Source organism: Garra rufa, chromosome 25 (genome assembly GCF_049309525.1).
Source record: "Garra rufa chromosome 25, GarRuf1.0, whole genome shotgun sequence".
In the NCBI taxonomy this organism is placed as follows: domain Eukaryota; kingdom Metazoa; phylum Chordata; class Actinopteri; order Cypriniformes; family Cyprinidae; genus Garra; species Garra rufa.
In genome coordinates, this window is record NC_133385.1 from 27,877,684 (window position 1) to 27,898,068 (window position 20,385).

Here is a 20,385-nt window from a genome sequence, read left to right on the forward strand (position 1 = left end):
GCTTGTTGTAGCTCCACAAGCTCCTGACTGATCTTCCTGATGATATGCTGGATGACAGCGCTGACTGCTGCTCACCTGACCTCAACCGCTCCACCTGCAGTCACCCAGAAGACAACAACAGGTACAAAACACATCAAAACACCTTTACTTGCCTTCTAGAACACTTACCTGAAATACCTGTTTAATAAAACATACACAATGCGTTTTTGCATTTAGACCGCAGCATGCCTGGAATGTGCCACAATGGGAGCATCCAAGACCTTCTTCCCATGAGGAAGTGAGTTTATTAGTTTCAGATAAAAACAAAAACAGTCTGATTACTTATCAGAATCATTTAAAGGATAAAAAATAATCATTAAAGGAGTAGTTCACTTTCAGAACAAAAATTTACAGACAATGTACTCACCCCCTTGTCATACAAGATGTTCATGTCTTTCTTTCTTCAGTCGTAAGGAAATTGTTTTTTGAGGAAAACATTTCGGGATTTCTCTCCATATAATGGACTTCTATGGTGCCCCCGAGTTTGAACTTCCGAAATGCAGCTTCAAATGGCTCTAAAAATCACAGCTGATGAAAGAATGGTCTTATCTAGCAAAATCTTTTTTTCTAAAAAAAAAATAAAATAAAAAAAAAATTACAATAAATATACTTTTTAACCTCAAATGCTCATCTTGTCTAGCTCTGTGTGTACTCTGTTTCAGAGAAAATAACCGATCGTTTCGCTAGATAAGACCCTTCTTCAACGGCTGGGATCATTTAGAGCTCTTTAAAGCTGCATTTAAACTGCATTTTGGAAGTTCAAACTCAGGGGCACCATAGAAGTCCATTATATGGAGAGAAATCCTGAAATGTTTTCAAAACATAATTTCTTTACGACTGAAGAAAGAAAGATATGAACATCTTGGATGACAAGGTGGTGAGTACATTATCTGTAAATTTTTGTTCTGAAAGTGAACTACTCCTTTAAATGTGATGTATTTAAAGAATTAGTTTAATTATATAAAAAATTCTGGATAATTTACTCGTCCCCATGTCATCCAAGATGTTGGATGTTCAATCTTTCTTTCTTCAGTTGAAAAGAAATTAGGGTTTTTGAGGAAAACATTCCAGGATTTTTCTCCATATAGTGGACTTCAATGGGGATCAACAGGCTGAAGGTCCAAATTGCAGTTTCAGTGCAGCTTCAAATGGCTCTAAACAATCCTAGTCGAGGAATAGGGGTCTAATCCATTGAAACGATTGGTCATTTTCACTATACAGAGAATTTTTTTTACCATATGGAGAAAAATCCTGGAATGTTTTCCTCAAAACCTTAATTTCTTTGCAACTGAAGACAGACGTGAGTATCTTGCATGATGTGGGTGAGTAAATTATCAGGAATTTTTTATTCTAGAAGTGAACTAATCCTTTAATATACTGTAATAAGTTACTCTGTATTCACTTAATCATTTTCTTGCATGTGTTTGCAGCACTATGAGGAGTACGATCAAGGCTCTTATCATGAGGACTACAGCTATAGGAGTCACACGTCTCAGACCAACAGTCACCCTCATCACCTCCAGACTGGGACTGAACATTTACCCACTGGCTGGGACCAACAGTACCAGAACGGAGACTATGCACACTCATCCGCAGGCACAGATGAGTCCCATGCGACTGACTTCTCCACTGGGGACGGGGTGGAACAGGATGCGTACCCTCATAACGTTCTTCAACATGGGGCAGGCTACCATGGAGAAGAGGCACAAGTCAATGGAGAGCATAACAACATCAGACACCACTTTCAGGTAAATGCCTGCAGCCAATTTTTACTTCTTTAATTAAAGTATGCATGTATGTTTAATAATTTTGCACATTTGTTGAAGGTTTTTGATAATGGAGGAGCTGGGAACAAACCCACTGACCACTACAAGGCCAGTTACCACCCACATCAACCTTCAAACCAGCCTAAGATGTTCAATCCTCAAGTTGCCAATCAGAATGGCCACTTTGACCAGATTCAGAGAGACTTCCTGGACTCAGCACAGAGTAAGATACCACGATACCTTATCTTAAAATATCAAAGCTGAATTTTCAGCATCATTACTGCAGTCTTCAGTGTCAGATGATTCTTAAGAAATCTTTCTAACATGCTGATTGCTGCTCATGAAAGATTTCTTCTTGTGTTGCTTAATTTTTTTAAATTGGAAAATATTATATATTTTTAAGATTCTTTGACTATATGTATTTTAGGAAATTTAGTTTTTTTTGTATGAACGTTGTTCAGATACTGTAGATGGTCAGCAGCTGGCGCAGCTTCAGATTTTAAACCGAGGTCAATCCAGACAGATTGAGGAACTGGAACAGAAACTAGAGGACTGCAGGAGGAGGATGAGATATCTGGAGCACCAGTTCGCCATCGTCAAAGGTCAGATTAAACAGATTATCACTCCTTCAAATTCATGTTACTTTCAAAAAAGTATCTGTGTGAAAAACTTGAGCTGACTAGTTAAAAAAAAATCCAAGACTTTCTCTTCATATTTTATTGTTTTTTTATTTGTTTATTTTTAAAAAGCTCATGAACATCTCAGTTGTTAGTTTATTAGCTATATTGTTTAACTGGTCACCAGTTTTGACAAGGTGGTAATGTAAGCTCTTAAACGGTCATAACATGGTTGTAACAATCCATATTGTATCTGATGAATGACTTCTTTTTAATGAATGAACTTGTGAAAATGTTGACACTTTTAAAAAAGAATTTCAAATTATACATATATATATAATACTACGTATACATTATACTACAGCAAAAAAAAAAAATCATGTTTTATGTTGCTGCCTTATGTTAAACTTTTTTTCCAACCTACACTCCATGCACCGTAATGACAAAGCAAAAACAGAATTGTCACAACTTCATAAATTTATTACAAAAAATGTACATTGCATAAGTATTCATACCCTAAACTCAGTACTTAGCTGAAGCACCTTTACAGCCTCAATTCTTTTTGGGTATAATGCAACAAGATTTGCAGATAAACATTTTGCAATTATCTGCCATTCTTCACCTCACCTCTTCACCTCTCAGTCACCATCTGTCAGGTTGAATGGGGGCGGGAAGAAATACTTTTAGGTTTCTCCTGAAATGTTTGGTTGGGTTCAAGCCCAGGCTGTGGCTGGGCCACTCAAGGACATTCACAGAGTTGTCTATAAGCCACTCTTGTAGTGCTTAGAGTCATTGTCTTGTTGGAAGGTGAACCCTCTGTCCAGTCTGAGGTTCTGAATGCTCTGGATATTTAAATGTGTGGATATATAAATATTTTGCTGTGTTGAGCTTTTTTCTACTCTGACGAGTCTTTCAGTCCCTGCCTCTTGAAAAACAGCCCCACAGCATGACGTTGTTACCAGCACATTTTACTTTTAGGATGGTACTCTGCAGGTGATGAGCAGAGCCTGGTTTCCTTCAAAAATGATGCTTGGAATTGAGGTTCATCAGACCAGAGAATCTTGTTTCTCACAATCTGAGGGTCCTTTATGTGTTTTTTTTTTTTTTTGCAAATTCCAAGTCTGTTTTCATGTGTCTTCACTGAGGAGATAATAGAGTCTTGCCACACCATTAAGCCCAGATCAGTGGAGTGTTGCATTGATGTTTGTCCTTATGTAAGTTTCTCCTATCTCCACATACGATCATGGAGCTCAACTAGAGTGACCGTCAGGTTCTTGGTCATCACTCTAGACAAGGTCCTTCTCCATCAATTGCACAGTTTAACCAGGAGGCCAGCTCTATGAAGAGTCGTGTTTGTTTCAAACTTTAACCATTAAGGGTAATGGAGACTACATGCTTCTGTGAACCTTCAACGCAGCAGAATTTTTTTCTGAATTCTTCCCCAGATGTGTGCTTAGTGTTACTCAGGGCTTGGTTTTTGCTCTGATATGCATTTTCAGCTGTTAGACCTTTTATTAAGATGTGTGTGCCTTTCCAAATCAATACACATTTAATGAATTTGCCACAGGTTAACTTCACTCAGCTAAATTTCAATTGTCCCAGATAAGGGTATGAATACTTATGCAATGGAATCATTTAAGTTTTTTGTTTTTAATACATTTGCAAAGATGTTAAAATTATGTTTTTTGCTTTGTCTATATGGTGTGGAGTGTAGTTTGATGTGGGGAAAATTTAGGAATTTAAAGCAGTTTAGGATAAGGCTGCAACATAAAACGTGAGAAAAAATGAATACTTTCGCAAGGCACTGTAGCATTATATGAAATTTGTAACAACATGAAACTTACCAGTATTACAGGATTAGTTCACTCCTGAATTAAAATTTCCTGGTTATTTACTCACCCCCACATCATCCAAGATGCTCATGTCTTTCTTTCTTCAGCTGAAAAGAAATTAAGGTTTTTGAGGAAAACATTCCAGGATTTTTCTCCATATAGTGGACTTCAATTGGGATCAACAGGTTGATGGTCCAAATTGCAGTTTCAGTGCAGCTTCAAAGGGTTTTACACGATCCCAGATGAGGAATTAAGGGTTTTATCTAGCGAAACAATTGGTCATTTTTAAAAAAAAAAAAAAAATCAAACTTATATACATTACACACATTACGTAATCACGTTGGAAAAAGTCACGTACGGTTAGTTCTTCTTCTGTGTACTCCTGTTCAAAAAGATAGGATATGGTGAAAAAAACAGCATTTTATTTTCTCCTCCAACTTCAAAAATCATCCGACCTTTTCTTGTAAAGGGCTTTCTTTGCTTGTTCGCTTTGTAAACACTGGGTTAGTATTTCCGCCTACGGCATGCATGACCCTTTCAACATGATTACGTAAGTCGAGCTAGTGTAAGACAAGCATTTATGGTTAAAGTATGTAAATTTGGATTTTTTTTTTTTAGAAAATGACCAATCGTTTCAATAGATTAGACCCTTATTCCTTGGCTGGGATCGTGTAGAGTCCTTTGAAGCTGCATTGAAACTGCAATTTGGACCTTCAGCCCGTTGATCCCCATTAAAGTCCACTATATGGAGAAAAATCCTGGAATGTTTTCCTCAGAAGCCTTCATTTCTTTTTGACGGAAGAAAGAAAGACATGAACATCTTAAATGGCATGGGGTTGAGTAAATTATCAGGATTTTTTTATACTGGAAGTGAACTAATCCTTTAATGATTACATTACTCTTTCAAAATCATTCAGAAAATTCTAAAAAGAATTTATCATGTGTTTTTTAAAAGTTTCAACATATTAACACACTTTAATTTCCATATATATATATATATATATATATATATATATTTATTATTATTATTATATATATATATATATTTTTTTTTTTTTTTTTTTTTTTATATAGAACTTTCAGTGTTCTACTGTGGGTCATGATCTCCTCTTTTAATACTAATTTTAGTCATTAAATTTGTCTTCATTTTATCTAGATGAAAAAGATGGTCTGACCATATCGCTGAAAGAGTCCAGTGCACTAGTGGAGGAGGCGAAAGAGAGAGAAGCGCAGCTGCAGGGGAGAATCAGATCTCTGGAGAAACAGATTCAGTCTCTCACAGACAGAGAGCAAGAGGTACGAGCTCAACATCACACAGCATATCCAAGTGAACTGCATTTGGGCTTGTTAAAATAGTGTATAGTGCTGAAACACTGTGTAAAATTCCTTATAAGAGAGGAAATGTGTGTATCCACAGAGCCTAAAGCAGCAGCGTGTGGCCGAGGCAGCGATGGACAGCATGAAGCAGCAGATGATGGATCTGTGTCGCTCAGACACTCTGACACGAGCGCGTGAGCAGCACGACAGAGACGTGACCGCCATACGGGAGCAGTATGAAGCCAAACTGCTCACCCTTCAGCAGAAACTAGATGTGCAATCCCAGAGTCTGAACGAGCAGGTCAGATATATGTAGAGTGTGGATTAACCCCTTACAATAGAGGGCAGTACAGGCCTGCGGTTTCACTGTATGTTTGTGTTTGTCAGGCTGAGGCAGGCCAGCGACTGCTGGATCAGGTCCGGCAGCTGGAGCGTCAGAGGGAAGAGGATCAGGTGGACAGAGCGTCCGTCATCAACACCCTCACACAGCGGCTGGAGGAGAGCCAGCAGCAGTGTGCCAAACTGCTCCACACTGGTATGTGGCATCCCATGTGCTTCTGTTTGTTTTGACTGTTGTGATCGCATGAGCCTCATGGGTGATCGTATGGGCCAGTTGTCTTTTTTTCTCTTGCAGTTAAAACAGTTTAATAAAATAAATAATTATTATTGTTATTATTATTGTTGTTGTTGTTTTGCATAATAATAATAATGAAGTATAAAATTGTATTACAGTTATTTTTTTTCTATATTTTAAAATGTTAAATTATAGAATTAATTTATATAATGTAAAATAAATTGATGTAAAAAATACAATAAAAATAAATATATCTGTTATTAATTTGATTAAATTTTTTACTTATATACTCCTAAAAATATTAAATAATTTTAAATATATTTGATTATCTTTATATAATAATTATTGTTGTTGTTTGTTTTGTTTAATAAAAATAATAAAGTATAATATTGTATTACAATTATTTTTTTCTATATGATCTTTATTTAATTTTTTACTTGTTCTATTTTAAAACATTTGATTCTTTATATAATAATAATAGTAATAATAATTTAATAATAATTAATTTAGTTATTTTGTTAATTATTGTTGTTGTTGTTTTGTATAATAATAATAGCATAAAAGTATAATAATGTATTACAATTATTTTTATTTTATTTAAAAAGTTACAAAAATAATTAAATTAAATATAAAAATAAGCCTATTTATCTGTTATTGATTTCATTGTATTTTTTACTTTTATTATTTTTTAACTGTTGTTGTTGTTGTTGTTGTTGTTGTTGTTGTTACTATTATTGTTGTTATTGTTTTATTTAATAATAAAAGTAATAAAGTATAAAATTGTATTACAATATTTTTTTCAAGTTAAATCAAAATTAATGTTAATAAAATAAATATAAAAATAAACCAATTCATCTGTTATTGATTTCATTTTATTTTTTACTTATGTTATATATAAAATAACTTAAAACATATTTGATTATCTTTATATAATAATAATTATTATTTTATTTCAAGTATAATGTTCAATTATTTTTATTATAATTATTATAACAAATATAATATTCAATAGTTGTTGTTATTATTATTATTATTATTATTATAACAAGTGTAATATTCTATTACAATTATGTTTTTGCATTTAATGATGAATGATAAAAATATAGAAATATCTTTTCAATTTTTTCTTATTTTATTACTTTTTACCTCTTATGTTCCCCTTACCTAATAATATTTGAATATAAATTAACAATAAATTAAAAATAAACAATAATTGTATTATCTATATTTTTCCTCTTTTTTACCTTAAAATATTGTATGTTTAAAACATTCTAGTATTGTTTTTTTTTATTAAATATTACAAATATTTTATTTTAAAAAAATAATAAAAATAAACGCATACAAGAATTTTATTTATTTTTACCTCTTATGTTCCTTTATAATAGTTCATATTCTCTATTTTTGTACCATTTTAAGTAAATTTATTAGGTCTCAGCTCATGCAGCAAAAACTATATAACTTAGTTTCTTAACTCTTTTGTTTTAAAAGAAGAAAAGTGTCTCCTTTAATGCATTCACTGCAGATTTGTCTCCCTTGTGCCTGTTACATCTTCATCAAAGCCTCTTTTATTCTCTGCAGGCTCTGTTCAAGAGATGAGTCAGTTACAGCTGAAGCTCCAGCAGGCCCAGTCTGCCCGCGCTATCAGCGAAGACATCAACAAAGCCCAGCAGGTCAGTCAGTCCACTAATGTTTGACAGCAAATGGGAAACATTAAAGCTGTTCAGAAAACAGAGCTCATGTGTTTCTTCTCTCAACAGGAAGAGTTGAGAGAACTAAAGGAGCAGATCAATCTGTATGAGTCTGCCATTAAACATGGAGCCCTGGAGTCTAACGGAGACTGGGAGAACCAGCTATCTGAGTCCTATATGGACCTGGGGATCAAGAAATTCAAGTGGAGAAATGGACGAATCCACAGGTAACGTTATATTGTACAGTAACTATCAGTGTTCATAATTTCAAGCGTCTCATAATTGCTTTGTTTTCCAGCACACCTCATATTGCTAAAACAGTAGACTCCACCTTGCCGAAGGAGGACGTGGCGCGAGAGCTCAAGAGCGAGTTGCAGCGCTGCCTGAGTCACCTGAAGACCAAGCGTCTGAAGATCTCTGAGCTGCAGGAGGAGCTGCGACGCTCTCAGACCAGAGCAGAGCAGCTGGAGACACAGCTAGAGCAGGCTGAGAGAACCATACGAGACTCTAAGGTCTGACCTATGGCAAATCAGTAATGCTTTATAGGGCAACCTGTTCTGTGTGCTGTAGATTTACAAGCTCGCTATGCCTTTTTCTACAGGTGAGGGAGAGCAGCTTGGAGAAACACCTGGAAACATCTAACATGACTGGCGCCCCTCACAAAGACCTCAGCAGACTGCAGGAAGAGCGGCAGGTCCTGCAGGAGAGAGTAGAGGTCAGTGTAGCTTCACAGTCACAAAGTTAGAGGACTTTTGTGTCTGGATCAGTGTTTTTAAAATGTATATAAACTGTAAGAAAGTATTTTCATTAATTGAAATAAAACTGAAAAATTAATAAATTATAGATGAGGTGAACAGTTTGAGCTTAAATGTTAAAATTAGAAATGCTGAATGTTACACTGAAGTAAAAAATGTTTTATTTATTTACACAGAAATTCTATATAATAAATAATAAATGAACTAACAAATCTAATCAAAAATCTATTTTATAGAAAAATATTTTTTATTCTAATATATAAATCTTTTTTAGTTTAGCAACCGATAATGGTGATAAAATGGTCGTGTTAATATAGTTTTAGCCTTTTTTCTGTTTATTGATACAGACAGTACAGAGATTGTTATTGTTGTTAAATAATAATAATATTGATGATGTATAAGATTTTATTACAATTATTTTTCTATATTTTAACATTTTAATTTAAATATAAAAAACATTTTTTTATATTTTTGTTTTTTAATTTAATTTATATTCTCTTTAAAATATAGATATAAAGTATATTAATGTATAATTATTGTTGTTGTTATTTTATCAACTATATTAAAGATCTAGTAATTAATAATAATTAAAAATATAAAAATTCAGTTTAGCAAAAGGTAATGACGACAATGGTTGTATTCATATATTTCTGGCCTTTTTTCTGTTTATTAATACAGACAGTACAGAGATTGTTGTTGTTGTTATGTTTTGTTTAATAATAATAATAAAGTATAATATTGTGTTATAATTATCTATTCAATATTTTAAAATGGTAATTAAAGTATATATAATTAAATATAAAATAATAAATAAAAATAAACAAATTCATTAGTTTTTATTGATTTAATTTTATTATTAATTTTTTTAACTTATGTTTGTCTTAAAATATAAAATAATTTAAACATTTGATTATCTTTTTATTATTATTATTATTGTTTTTTATTATTATCTCTGAACATGTATAAATGTATACATTTATTGTAAAAAAAATTAATTTAGTTTAGCAACAAATAATGGTCATAAAATGGTTGTATTAATATATTTTTGGCTTTTTTTGTTTTTTTGATACAGACAGTACAAAGATTATTATTATTATTATTATTATTATTATTATTTTGTATAATGATAATAATAATAATAATAATAATAATAAAGTGTTTAATGTATTAAATTAACTTTTTTGTCTTTATTTATTTAATTTTATTTTTTTACTAATGTTCTCCTTAAAATAGAATTTTTCTAAACATTTGATTGTTAATATTATCATTATTATAACAAGTGTAATATTCTATTATAAATTATTTTTTGAAATAGAATATTATACTTGTAAAAAATCTCTGAACATGTATAAATGTATACATTTATTTTCTTATTAATTATTTAATTGTGATAAAATTCATTTCAAAGTTCATTTAATTTTGGCCTTTTCCATTTATTGATACAGACAGTACAAAGATTATTGATATTATTATTTTGTTTATTATTATTGTTATTGTTATTATTAATAATGAAGTATAATATTGTATTACAATTATTTTTCTAGATTTTAAAATGTTAAAATATAAAAAAATGTATCTGTTTTTGATTTCATTGTATTTTTTGACTTACTGTGTTGTCCTTAAAATATAAAATAATTTAATACATATTTGATTATTATCATACCAAGTATAATATCCTATTACAATCATTTTTTAAAATAGAATATTATACTTTTTATCTGTTTTTATAAGTTTCATTTTATTTTTTTAGTTATGTTCTCCTTAAAATACAAAATAATTCAAAACATTTTATTATTAATAATATAACAAGTATAATATTCTGTTACAATTATTTATTTACAAAAATATTATACTTGTTATAAAAAATTATATATTGAAATAAAGCTAAAATATAATAAAACAAATATTCCATAAACTTAAGGAGTATTTCATTTCAGTTACTTTCCAAAGCCAATTTCTTTTAAAATTGCTACAATACTACAATTAAAACAATTAAAATATATAGAAATAATTATAGAAATTTCGCATTGAATTATATAGAAATGAAAAAAAAAAAAATGACAAAAGCACAAAATGACTAAGACATAATATAAAATGAAAACTGAAAAAAAAAAGCTAATTCTGAATATTAATAAAGACTATAATAGTTTATAAATAACACTAAATAACACTGATCTGGATCCATGTTTTAAAAAGTCATGATTCAGTTACACTTTTAAAAATAAAGGTTCTTTATTGGCATTGACGGTTCCACAAAGATCCTTAAAAATCCATGGATCCTTTCAAACGCAGAAAAGGTTCTTCATAGTGAAAAAAAGGTTCTTTAGATTTTTTTAAATGTTTTTTACAAAATGGTTCTTTAAAGAACTGTTCACTCCAAGGTTCTTTGAGGAACCAACAATGGTTCTATGGCATCACAGCAAAAACTCTCCTTTGGAGCCTTTATTTTTAAGAGTGTAGCTAGTTGTTATAAACTAGTCAAACATTCTGACCCTTGTTGTGATCTGCAGGCTCTGGAGAAGAGGAATCAGGAGCTGAAGCAGAGTGAAGAGAAGGTAAAGGCAGCCAATTCTGAGCTCTGCACCAAGATGAGAGAGATGATCCAGGAGCTGGACCAGGAGAAACAGGAAGCTGCAGAGAGGTCACACATTTATTCATGTTTCCCAAAGTGATAGTTAATTCAACTCTGGTGCAGCTTCTGTGGTGTTTTATAGATAAAATGCTCTGTATTTGCAGGGATGAGAGGACTCAGCAGCAGTTCAGGGATGACGTGGTGAATCGTGTCCGGGCAGAGCTCACGCAGGAGCACACGGCTCACATAGAGCAACTCGCCAGCCAGCATGAGCAGCATATCCAACAGCTCGAGTACTGCTCTACACCTTCACCTTTAAACATTAGGATTGGAAACTTCATGATGGATTACAACCTTCATAAAGTATGCAGAAGCTGATTTTTATTAACACTGGGTCTATCCACAGGTCAAAGCTGGCTGATCTCAGTCAAGAAGTGTTAGCTGTGCAGGAATGCTACATTTCTGTTTGCAAAGAGAAGGACAAGCTGGAGGAAAATCTCCAAAACAAGCTTGAAGAACAGAGGAGGCTGAAAGAAAATGAGGTAAGCACTAGATAGTGAATACATTAATTGAATGATTGATTGATATATTTAATTAAATTATTATTTTATTTATTTATTCATTTAATATGCATATAATTTATGAGTGATTTCAATGTTTTAATAGAAAAAAGTACTTTTTAATTACTACAGTACTACAGTTAAAAAAATAAAATTAAAATTTTAAAAGATTATAAGTATTGAATATATGTATATAATATATAAATAAATTATATATAAATAAAAATGACAATCACAAAATGAGACACAAAAATGAATCTTATTTAATTTAATATGCATATTTATGTATTTTATAATTTTGTTTTTAAAATGTGTTTTATTTTATTTAGACATTTTTTTTATTTAAAATATTGATTTATATAATGTATTGTTTGCCAAGGCATTTTATGTGAGCTATTATTGAATTATTATCTTTATTTAATTTTATATTATTTATTTATTTCAATATTAATTTTGATGGATTTAATAGTATTATTATTTATTTACTTTTTATTAACCAATTAATTTTTTATACTTTCATTTTTAAGAATTCAATAATTTATTATCATTATTTATTTATTGAATTCTTTTACTTGTATTACTACTACTACTACTATTTCTTTACTCCTCTCCAGACTCTTCCTGTCTAATTAGTGGAACAAACTTTCATTTAAGAGTCAAAAGTCTGACCGTGTTAGATATTTGATCATATTTCTTGTTGTTTCAGTTAAAGAGGCGAGAGGAGAGTGAGGCTGCTCTGGAGCATCAGCATCAGGAGGACGTGTCTCGGCTCAAAGCCCAGTGGAAGACAGACACGCAGGCTGAGATTGAGCTGCAGGTCAGAGAGCAGCTGGAAACAGCCAGAAAGAGCTGGCAGCAGGAGCAGGAGACGGTTAGTGATGATGGGCCATTTACATCAATAATCTTTCTACTCCGTGCCAAGCCATGGTCTTACAAAATGTCACTGTTATGCAATTCAGATCAGATGCAGGTCAAATGCTCTTATACTTTGCCTTTTCTGTATTTTGCTATCTCTTTGTCCTTTTTTGTCTGTATGCATGTCTTTGATGTGTCTTTCTTTCTGTCTCTCTTTCTGCTAGTTGGAGCAATCCTGGGCTCAGAGGTTACAGGAAGCTGAGGAAGAGGTCAGGAAGGCCAGGCAGTCAGACACCCGTGAGGGAGCATGTCAGACCAGCTCCTCTGAGACAGCGGATAAGCTGATTTCAGTAGAGGAGCTGGAGGTCCGGCTCGGCGCTCAGAGGGAAACCCTGCAGCAGGAGGCTTCGACGGCTCAGGCCAGAGCCGTGGAGGAAGCAGTACGACACGCTCAGAGAGAGATGCAGCAGAAACGCACTGAGGACCTCACACTCCAGGTTTGACCGATTTACAGTTCTCAACATGAAAACAGGTTTATTTAAACTAGGTGTGTGCAATAATGATAAAAAAAAAAGTTATCTTAATATTTTCTGGAATTTTGTCGATAATTAGATGATTTATTTTTTTGCAGGAGAAACAGAAATTACCTTTTCCAATAAGTTAAAATTAATGTTTTTACCACAAAAATAGTACAATTTTGAAATATTTTTATTATTTAAAATAACTGTTTTCTATTTGAGTATATTTTAAAATGTAATTTATTCCTGCGATTTCAAAACTGAATTTTTAGCAAACAAACTGACTAAATATAGAAGATCTGTGGCAACGTCTCCAAGATGCTTCAAGAAAACTATATGCAAAGCTACCTAAAAAACTATGTGCAAGTGCACCTAAGGCAAAAGTTGCTTTAAACGCAAAGGATAGTCACACCAAATGTTGATTTAATTTAGTTGATAGAAGTTAATTGATAAAGAAAATCTATTTATGGCATTACTTTTTGACAGCATCCTCATTTTACAGCATTTTTACACAAGTGCCTAAAACTTTTAACAGTACTGTAGCTTTGCAGGTAGGTTTCTTGAAGCATTTTGGAGACGTAGCCACAGTTCTTCTGGATTTAGTCTGTCTCAGTTAGTTCGAAGTTTGAAGTTTGCTTCTTCATGTCATTCCAGACAGACTGGATGATAATGAGATCAGATCTCTGTGTGGAGCACTGGCTGTTGCCAGACTCCTTGTGCAAACACACATCTCACTGGATTATTACAATTAATGGCAAAATGAATGTTTGGAAATGTAAACTGATATTCCCTACTGAAACACCACAGCAAAAGATAGAAATAATTGACTTAAAGCCATTTTAGCTGGTGAAAATACTAGTGTTCTAATAATTTTGGCCACCACTGTATGTTCTATTCCAGACTTTTATTTTATATGTCAGGCTTTAAAGAGTTAATATTGATTTCTGCTTCTCTTAGGTTGAAGGTGCGATATCAAGAGCTCGTTCTCGATGGCTCCAGGACTTGACCTCCCTCCCAGAATACAAAAGCAGCCTGGAGACAGAGAAAGATGAATGGGAGCGACTTCAACAGCAGCATGTCCAGGAACAGGTATGTGTTCTAGTGATCATTCTGAAATTATTTCATCACATTCATTTTTTGAATTCCTCAACACTCCCCTCCTGATCCCAGGTGTCCTCAGCTGTGAAGGCAGTGGAGGAAAGGTGGCAGGACAAATGCGCTGAGCTGGAGCAGTGTAACAGGAGAAACGGGGAGCTCCAGGAGGAAGTGCTTACCCTCAGCACCCGACTAGAGCACTTGTGCCAGGAGCAGACCGCCCTCGTGAAAGCAGAGCTGGCTGCAGCACGAGACGTTTGGATCAGAGACAAGCAGGAGGAGATGTCCCGCCTCAGGGCGCAGCTCCAGAAAGAGCACAAACTGAAACTACAATCTGTCCTGGAGCAGAACCTGAAGCAAACTGACAAACAAAAGGACACTGAGCAGGAGTGGAGGGATCAACAAAAGATCAGGTTCATATTAATCACTGTAATTAGGAGGGTTTGCTAAGGCAGGCTTGAACAGAATGTGGTTTAAAGGATTAATTCACTTCCAGAATCCTGGTAATTTAGGCACCCCCTTGTCATCCAAGATGTTCTTTCTTCAGTTTTTTTGAAGAAAACATTCCAGGATTTTTCTCCATATAGTGGACTTCAATGGGGATCACCGGGTTGAAATTCAAAATTGTAGTTTCAATGCAGCTTCAAAGGGCTCTACACGATCCTAACCGAGGAATAAGGGTCTTATCAAGTGAAACGATCTGTCATTTTCTAACAAAAACTAAAATGTATAAAAAAGTTTTTACCCACAAATGCTTGTCTTGCACTAGCTCGACTAGCTCGATGCTACGTAATAAAGCTGGAAAGGTCACACGTGCAAAGAAATTCAAATGCCCACAAAAAAAGGTAAAACAAGGTCAGGTGATTTTGAAATTGAAGAAAAAAAATTGATTTTTTTTTTAACCCTACCCTACCTATTTGAACCCAAAGTATACAGATAAAGAGCTAGTGCAAGATGAGCATTTATGGTTAAAAAGTCTATACTTTTTTTTTTTTTTTTAAGAAAATTACCAATCGTTTCGCTAGATTGTAGATTGTGGGTTCTTGTAGAGCCCTTTGAAGCTGCATTGAAACTGCAATTTGGACCATCAGTCCGTTGGGAACCATTATATCGAGAAAAATCCTGGAATGTTTTCCTCAAAAACCTACATTTCTTTTCAACTGAAGAAAAAAGAGATTAACATCTTGGATGACATGGGGGTGAGTAAATGAAATTTTTATTCTGGAAGTGAACTAATCCTTTAAGCAAGGCCCTTTTGAGATAAAACCTTTTAACTCTTGAACAGAAACCATTTAAACATGAGTTTATGAATGTATGCTGTATCAGATCTGGTGTTTTAGAAGAGGACTGTTGTTTTGCAGACTGCAGGAGGAGAGGCAACAAGTGCTGGAGGAGTTACTCAATCATCTAAAGGAGGTTCTGCAGCAGGGAGTGGAAAGGAGAGGGAGTGGAGATGAACAGAAGTTCAGCAGTGCACCAGGAACCATCAGATATAGACTCTGGGAGATCTGCAGAGAATCACTCAACCAAGCAAAGCAGGAGTGGAAGAAGGTTCGTGTTTGCTTCCTGTGACCAATTTTAGTCAACACAGCTGCACCCAGAGAGTTCCCTCTCCTTTCTGACACAAGACATTCATAATATGTACACAGTCTCTAGATCAGGGGTCACCACACTCGGTCCTGGAGGGCCGGTGTCCCTACAGAGTTTAGCTCCAACCCTAATCAAACACACCTGAACCAGCTAATCAAGGTCTTAATAGGTATACTTGAAACTTCCAGGCAGTTGTGTTGAGGCAAGTTGCCACCAGCCCTCCAGGATCAAGTTTGGTGACCCTTGCTCTAGATCAGGGGTTTTCAAACCTGTCCTGGAGCCTCCCCTGCCCTGCACATTTTGTATGTCTCCCTTATTAGGCACACCCAATTCAGGTCTTGCAGTCTCTACTAATGAGCTGATGATTTGAATCAGGTGTATTAGATGAGAGAGACAAGCAAAATGTGCAGGGCAGGGGAGGCTCCAGGACAGGTTTGAAAACCCCTGCTCTAGATCATCAAAAGTCTCCACCCAGAGAAACACACCAAATATTTTCTTTGTCTCAAACTCCAGAGCAGCGAAGACAAGCTGAGACGTGTGCTGAAGGAAACTCAAGAGCACCATGAGGCAGAAACTGGTAAGATCCACATCACGCACATCCTACACACCGCTGAATCAGCTGTGCTCATGCCTCCTCACCCTGCAGCAGGTCTGACGACCCAGAGGAAGCAGGGTGAATGCACTGAGTCTCTGGCCAAACTCCAGAAGAAGAATCAAGAGCTCCAGAGACATCTAGAAAAGGCCTGTCGGCAGCTCCAGAGGACCGTGCGAGAGCACAAAAACACCCTGCAGAAGATGAAAGGTGCAGTTTATTATTCAGAGATACAGTTTAAGTCAAAAGTTTACATACGCTGTGCAGAATCTGCAAAATGTTAATTATTGTACCAAAATAAGAGGATAAAAGATCATACAAAATGCATGTTATTTTTTATTTAGTACTCACCTGAGTAATAAAAGACGTTACATATAGTCCACAAGAGAAAATAATAATAAAAATGACCCGTTCAAAAGTTTACATACACTTGATTCTTAATACTTTGTTACCTGAATGAAACACAGCTGTTTTTTTTTTTTATTTAGTGATAGTTGTTCATGAGTCCCTTGTGACTGTATGAGTTTGAGATCCATCTTTTCACACTGAGGACAACTGAGGGACTCATATGCAACTATTACAGAAGGTTCAAGCACTCACTGATGCTCTAGAAGAAAACACAATGCATTAAGAGCCGGGGGTGAAAACTTTTTGAATTTAAAGATCAGTAATGTTAACTTTTGTCTTCTGGGACATGTAAGTATCTTTGTAGCTTCTGAAGGGCAGTACTGAATTAAAATAATAAGTAAAATGTACCCATCTTTATTCTGTTCAAAAGTTTACACCCCCAGCACTTAATGCATCGTGTTTCCTTCTGGAGCATCAGTGAGTGTTTGAACCTTCTGTAGTAGTTGCATGAGTCCCTCAGTTGTTCTCAGTGTGAAAAGATGGATCTCAAAATCATACAGTCATTTAAATACACATTTATTGAAGAACAGCAGGCAGTTTAACTGTTCAGGACAAACAAGGGACTCATGAACAACTATCACTAAACAAAGAATCGATTTTTATAAATTTAACTTTTCAACAGATTCTGCAAGGTGTATGTAAACTTTTGACTTCAACTTTCAACTATCTTTCATATTAAGTCTTAAGAGATTCTCCCATTTTAAAAACTGTGGGGTCACATGCTTCCTAATAATCATTTTCAGAAATAAACTAATTCATTGGGTTAATTAAGTCAATTAATCAAGTATTTTTGTTATAGTATAATGTAATTTATGAAAATGTATCAATTACAAATCAACATATTTAGTCAATTATAAAGCGTCTAAAATCTCAGATTTTAAATGAATACTTCCATTACTTGTCTTGTGTGTTAGGGTTTTCTCAGTCATAGAAAATGTGAAAAAGTTATACATTTAAAAAAAAAAAAATAAATAAATGGTTTAAATTTGTGGGAAAAGTGATGTATGGCCACCAGTACATTATTGAGGGGAAAATATGATTCAAATACGGCTTTTAAAATATTTGATTAAAATTATTTATGAATATCATATATTTAAAAATATCATACAATTATTTTAGAACAATTTATATATTAATATAGTATTTATTAATATTTTGAATAGGCTTTATATCATTTTATATAACTTTTATATAATTCAGTTTTCCTTTATGTATTTTTGTCATTTTTTTTTTATGTAGTTTTATTTTAGTAATGTTAGTACTTCAACTTCCTTTATTTCAGTTAACTGACAAGCCAACTTTACTCATTTTCTTTTTTAAGAAAGTATTTTATTTTGTGTTTAAGTTTAGTTTTATTTAAATTGAAACATGTACATATTTCTTAATAGTTTTAATTATAAATAGTTTAACATAACAAAAACGGCTCCGGTCTTTTCTCCCCGTCGTTTCCCGTTTTCTCTGCACTGTCTGTATTCAGAAGTGACAAAAGGCCAAAAAAAATAATACAGCAATTTTATAACTATTTTTGTTTTATCTGTTGCGCGACTGAATATTTGTATTTTTAGTTTTATTTACATCAAAGTGAAAGTTTGAAATGTAATGGTTTTTATCTATGTTAAGAATTTTTTTTTTTATTAAATTTGATTTCTCAGTTCATTTACTATTCATTTATTTGATAATTAGTTTCTCACTTTATTATCAATTGGCACAAATGGATCCCTATAAGAAGCAAACTTTGTGTAAGACAGCAGTTTTTAAACCTTATTTTATGTCAAATCAGATGAGCATGAGGCAGCCTTGCAGAAGGAGCAGCAGGGTCATCTCAAAGCCCTTGAGGAACTGAAACAAGCCTCAAATGCAGAAGCACTTTCAAGGTTTGTAAACACTTGAAGTTTGTTTGATTTCCTTCATGAGAGCACATCACTTACCAAAAGCACAGCGGGTCTTAGAGCAACACTAAAAGTCTTCATCAATGTTTCAGCAATTCAATCAGCCAGCAGAATCTTCAAGCAGGTCTTCAGGAAATGAAGGAGCAGTATATGAAAGCTGTGGAGAAAATCAAAGGTTAGTTCGAAAAACAGTATTACGATGCTTTACATTATATCCACATCACATTTCTCATTAAAAACCTGGTTTCATGTTATTCTTCAAAAAGAGCAATATCTGGAGGTAGTAAGAACTTTAAAAAGGGCATGTTTGCAGATTAACTACTTGAAACTGAAGCTAATAGTTAATAAAGAGGTTCCTCAACTCATTTCATTGATTTTTCAATGTGTTTGTAGGCGACATGCTGCGTTATCTCCAGGAGAGTAAGGAACGGGCGGCAGAGCTGATCAAGACTGAGGTCCTGAGGGAAAGACAGGACACAGCTAGACGTATGCGCAGGTACTACCTCACCTGTTTGCAGGAGCTGCTGGAAGATGGAGGCCAGACCACAGGGTATGAAGAAGAACACATGACCTCCTTTTTGTTTTTATGGTTGGGTCTTCATTCTACACCTTTTCCTTTTCAGAGCTGAGAAGAAAATCATAAACGCTGCTAGCAAACTGGCCGCCATGGCCAAAGTCCTCGAGACCCCGGTGGCCAAACGCAAGCTTTCGAGAACCCAGAACTTGCAAGGTAAAACCTCAACTGGGTCAGATCTTCATTTGAAGGATGATACAGTGATTTAATTTGGGAAAAATTTATTTTTGCTTAGGTGGATCTGACAAAACTGATATTGAAGTCAGCGGTTCTCCTGCTAAAGACAAACGGATCCATCAGATCTACAATCTAACGGACACCAGCTACACATCCATGACGGCTAAACAGAAAGGCCTCAAACCTAAAACCATCGAACCAGATGACCTCAAGCCTAAAGACACTTTTACAGTTGGTCAGGTAACACAGAAACACTTTGCACAAGATAGTGTTTTTAATACTGATGTCAGAACTCCTAATATCACACTGAGAAAGCAAAGCAGAGAAATGTTTATGGAGGGCTTTGAGTCTGAAAAGACAGAACCGCCAACTGTCCAGCCCTTCTTAATCGAAGAAGCTCCCGTTCGGGACGACGGACAGAGCGACTGGAGTTTAACCAGTAATGGCTCTAACTTCATCAACAATACCCACCTGACCTCTTCCTATCCAGAGTTTGGGAAGCCATTCTCGGTCAACTGTGGTTTGGACTTTGGAAGCTCCATTGGTGATAACTCTGATGTTACGATATACAAGGAGATCGTTCAGCCTCCATCTTACACTAAACCCAATGACAGAAGAACAAATAAACACAGAGTCCCTGGATCAGAGGGACATGGTGTCCGGAAAAAATGTCCAAAGAGCTTATTTTCAGAGTTGAAAGTGCGTCAGCAGGACAGTGGGTTCGACAGCCCATTGGCACTGCTTCAGAAATGAAGTTTCAATTTATTTGTAACTAATAAACGATAAGCTTGTTCAGTGTTTTTACTTGTTTGAGCCAAATGTCTTTTGTAATCGTCTTGAATCTGTGCATGAATTTGTACCTTTTAACTTAATAAACCAAACTAGTTTTACATTAATTATACTGTTTTTCTGTTATCTGCTTTCACACTGGATATGTAGGCTACTATACTGAATAAACAAACCTCAC

General features: G+C 34.2%; 1 protein-coding gene across 1 annotated transcript; it reads left to right on the plus strand.

The window, feature by feature from the left end:
- Positions 1-15: 15 nt before the first annotated feature.
- On the plus strand, positions 16-20,292 carry cep152 (centrosomal protein 152). Its single transcript, XM_073831806.1, has 26 exons — positions 16-121; positions 217-277; positions 1,470-1,787; positions 1,866-2,028; positions 2,267-2,407; positions 5,411-5,550; positions 5,672-5,872; positions 5,959-6,106; positions 7,724-7,815; positions 7,903-8,060; positions 8,132-8,345; positions 8,435-8,548; positions 11,099-11,229; positions 11,325-11,453; positions 11,567-11,702; positions 12,427-12,591; positions 12,800-13,072; positions 14,051-14,182; positions 14,264-14,601; positions 15,550-15,739; positions 16,292-16,580; positions 18,559-18,652; positions 18,760-18,842; positions 19,061-19,217; positions 19,291-19,397; positions 19,477-20,292. Exons 1-26 carry the CDS (start codon positions 45-47, stop codon positions 20,169-20,171), a joined length of 4,746 nt encoding a protein of 1,581 aa, XP_073687907.1. The 5' UTR covers positions 16-44; the 3' UTR covers positions 20,172-20,292.
- Positions 20,293-20,385: the final 93 nt, after the last annotated feature.

Bases quoted from the DNA above. Each gene is read 5' to 3' on its own strand.
- cep152 (XM_073831806.1), top strand. From the start codon at position 45: ATGCTGGATGACAGCGCTGACTGCTGCTCACCTGACCTCAACCGCTCC. The intron at 8,346-8,434 runs GTCTGACCTATG...CTTTTTCTACAG, and splicing joins GAACCATACGAGACTCTAAG to GTGAGGGAGAGCAGCTTGGA. The intron at 12,592-12,799 runs GTTAGTGATGAT...TCTTTCTGCTAG, and splicing joins GGCAGCAGGAGCAGGAGACG to TTGGAGCAATCCTGGGCTCA.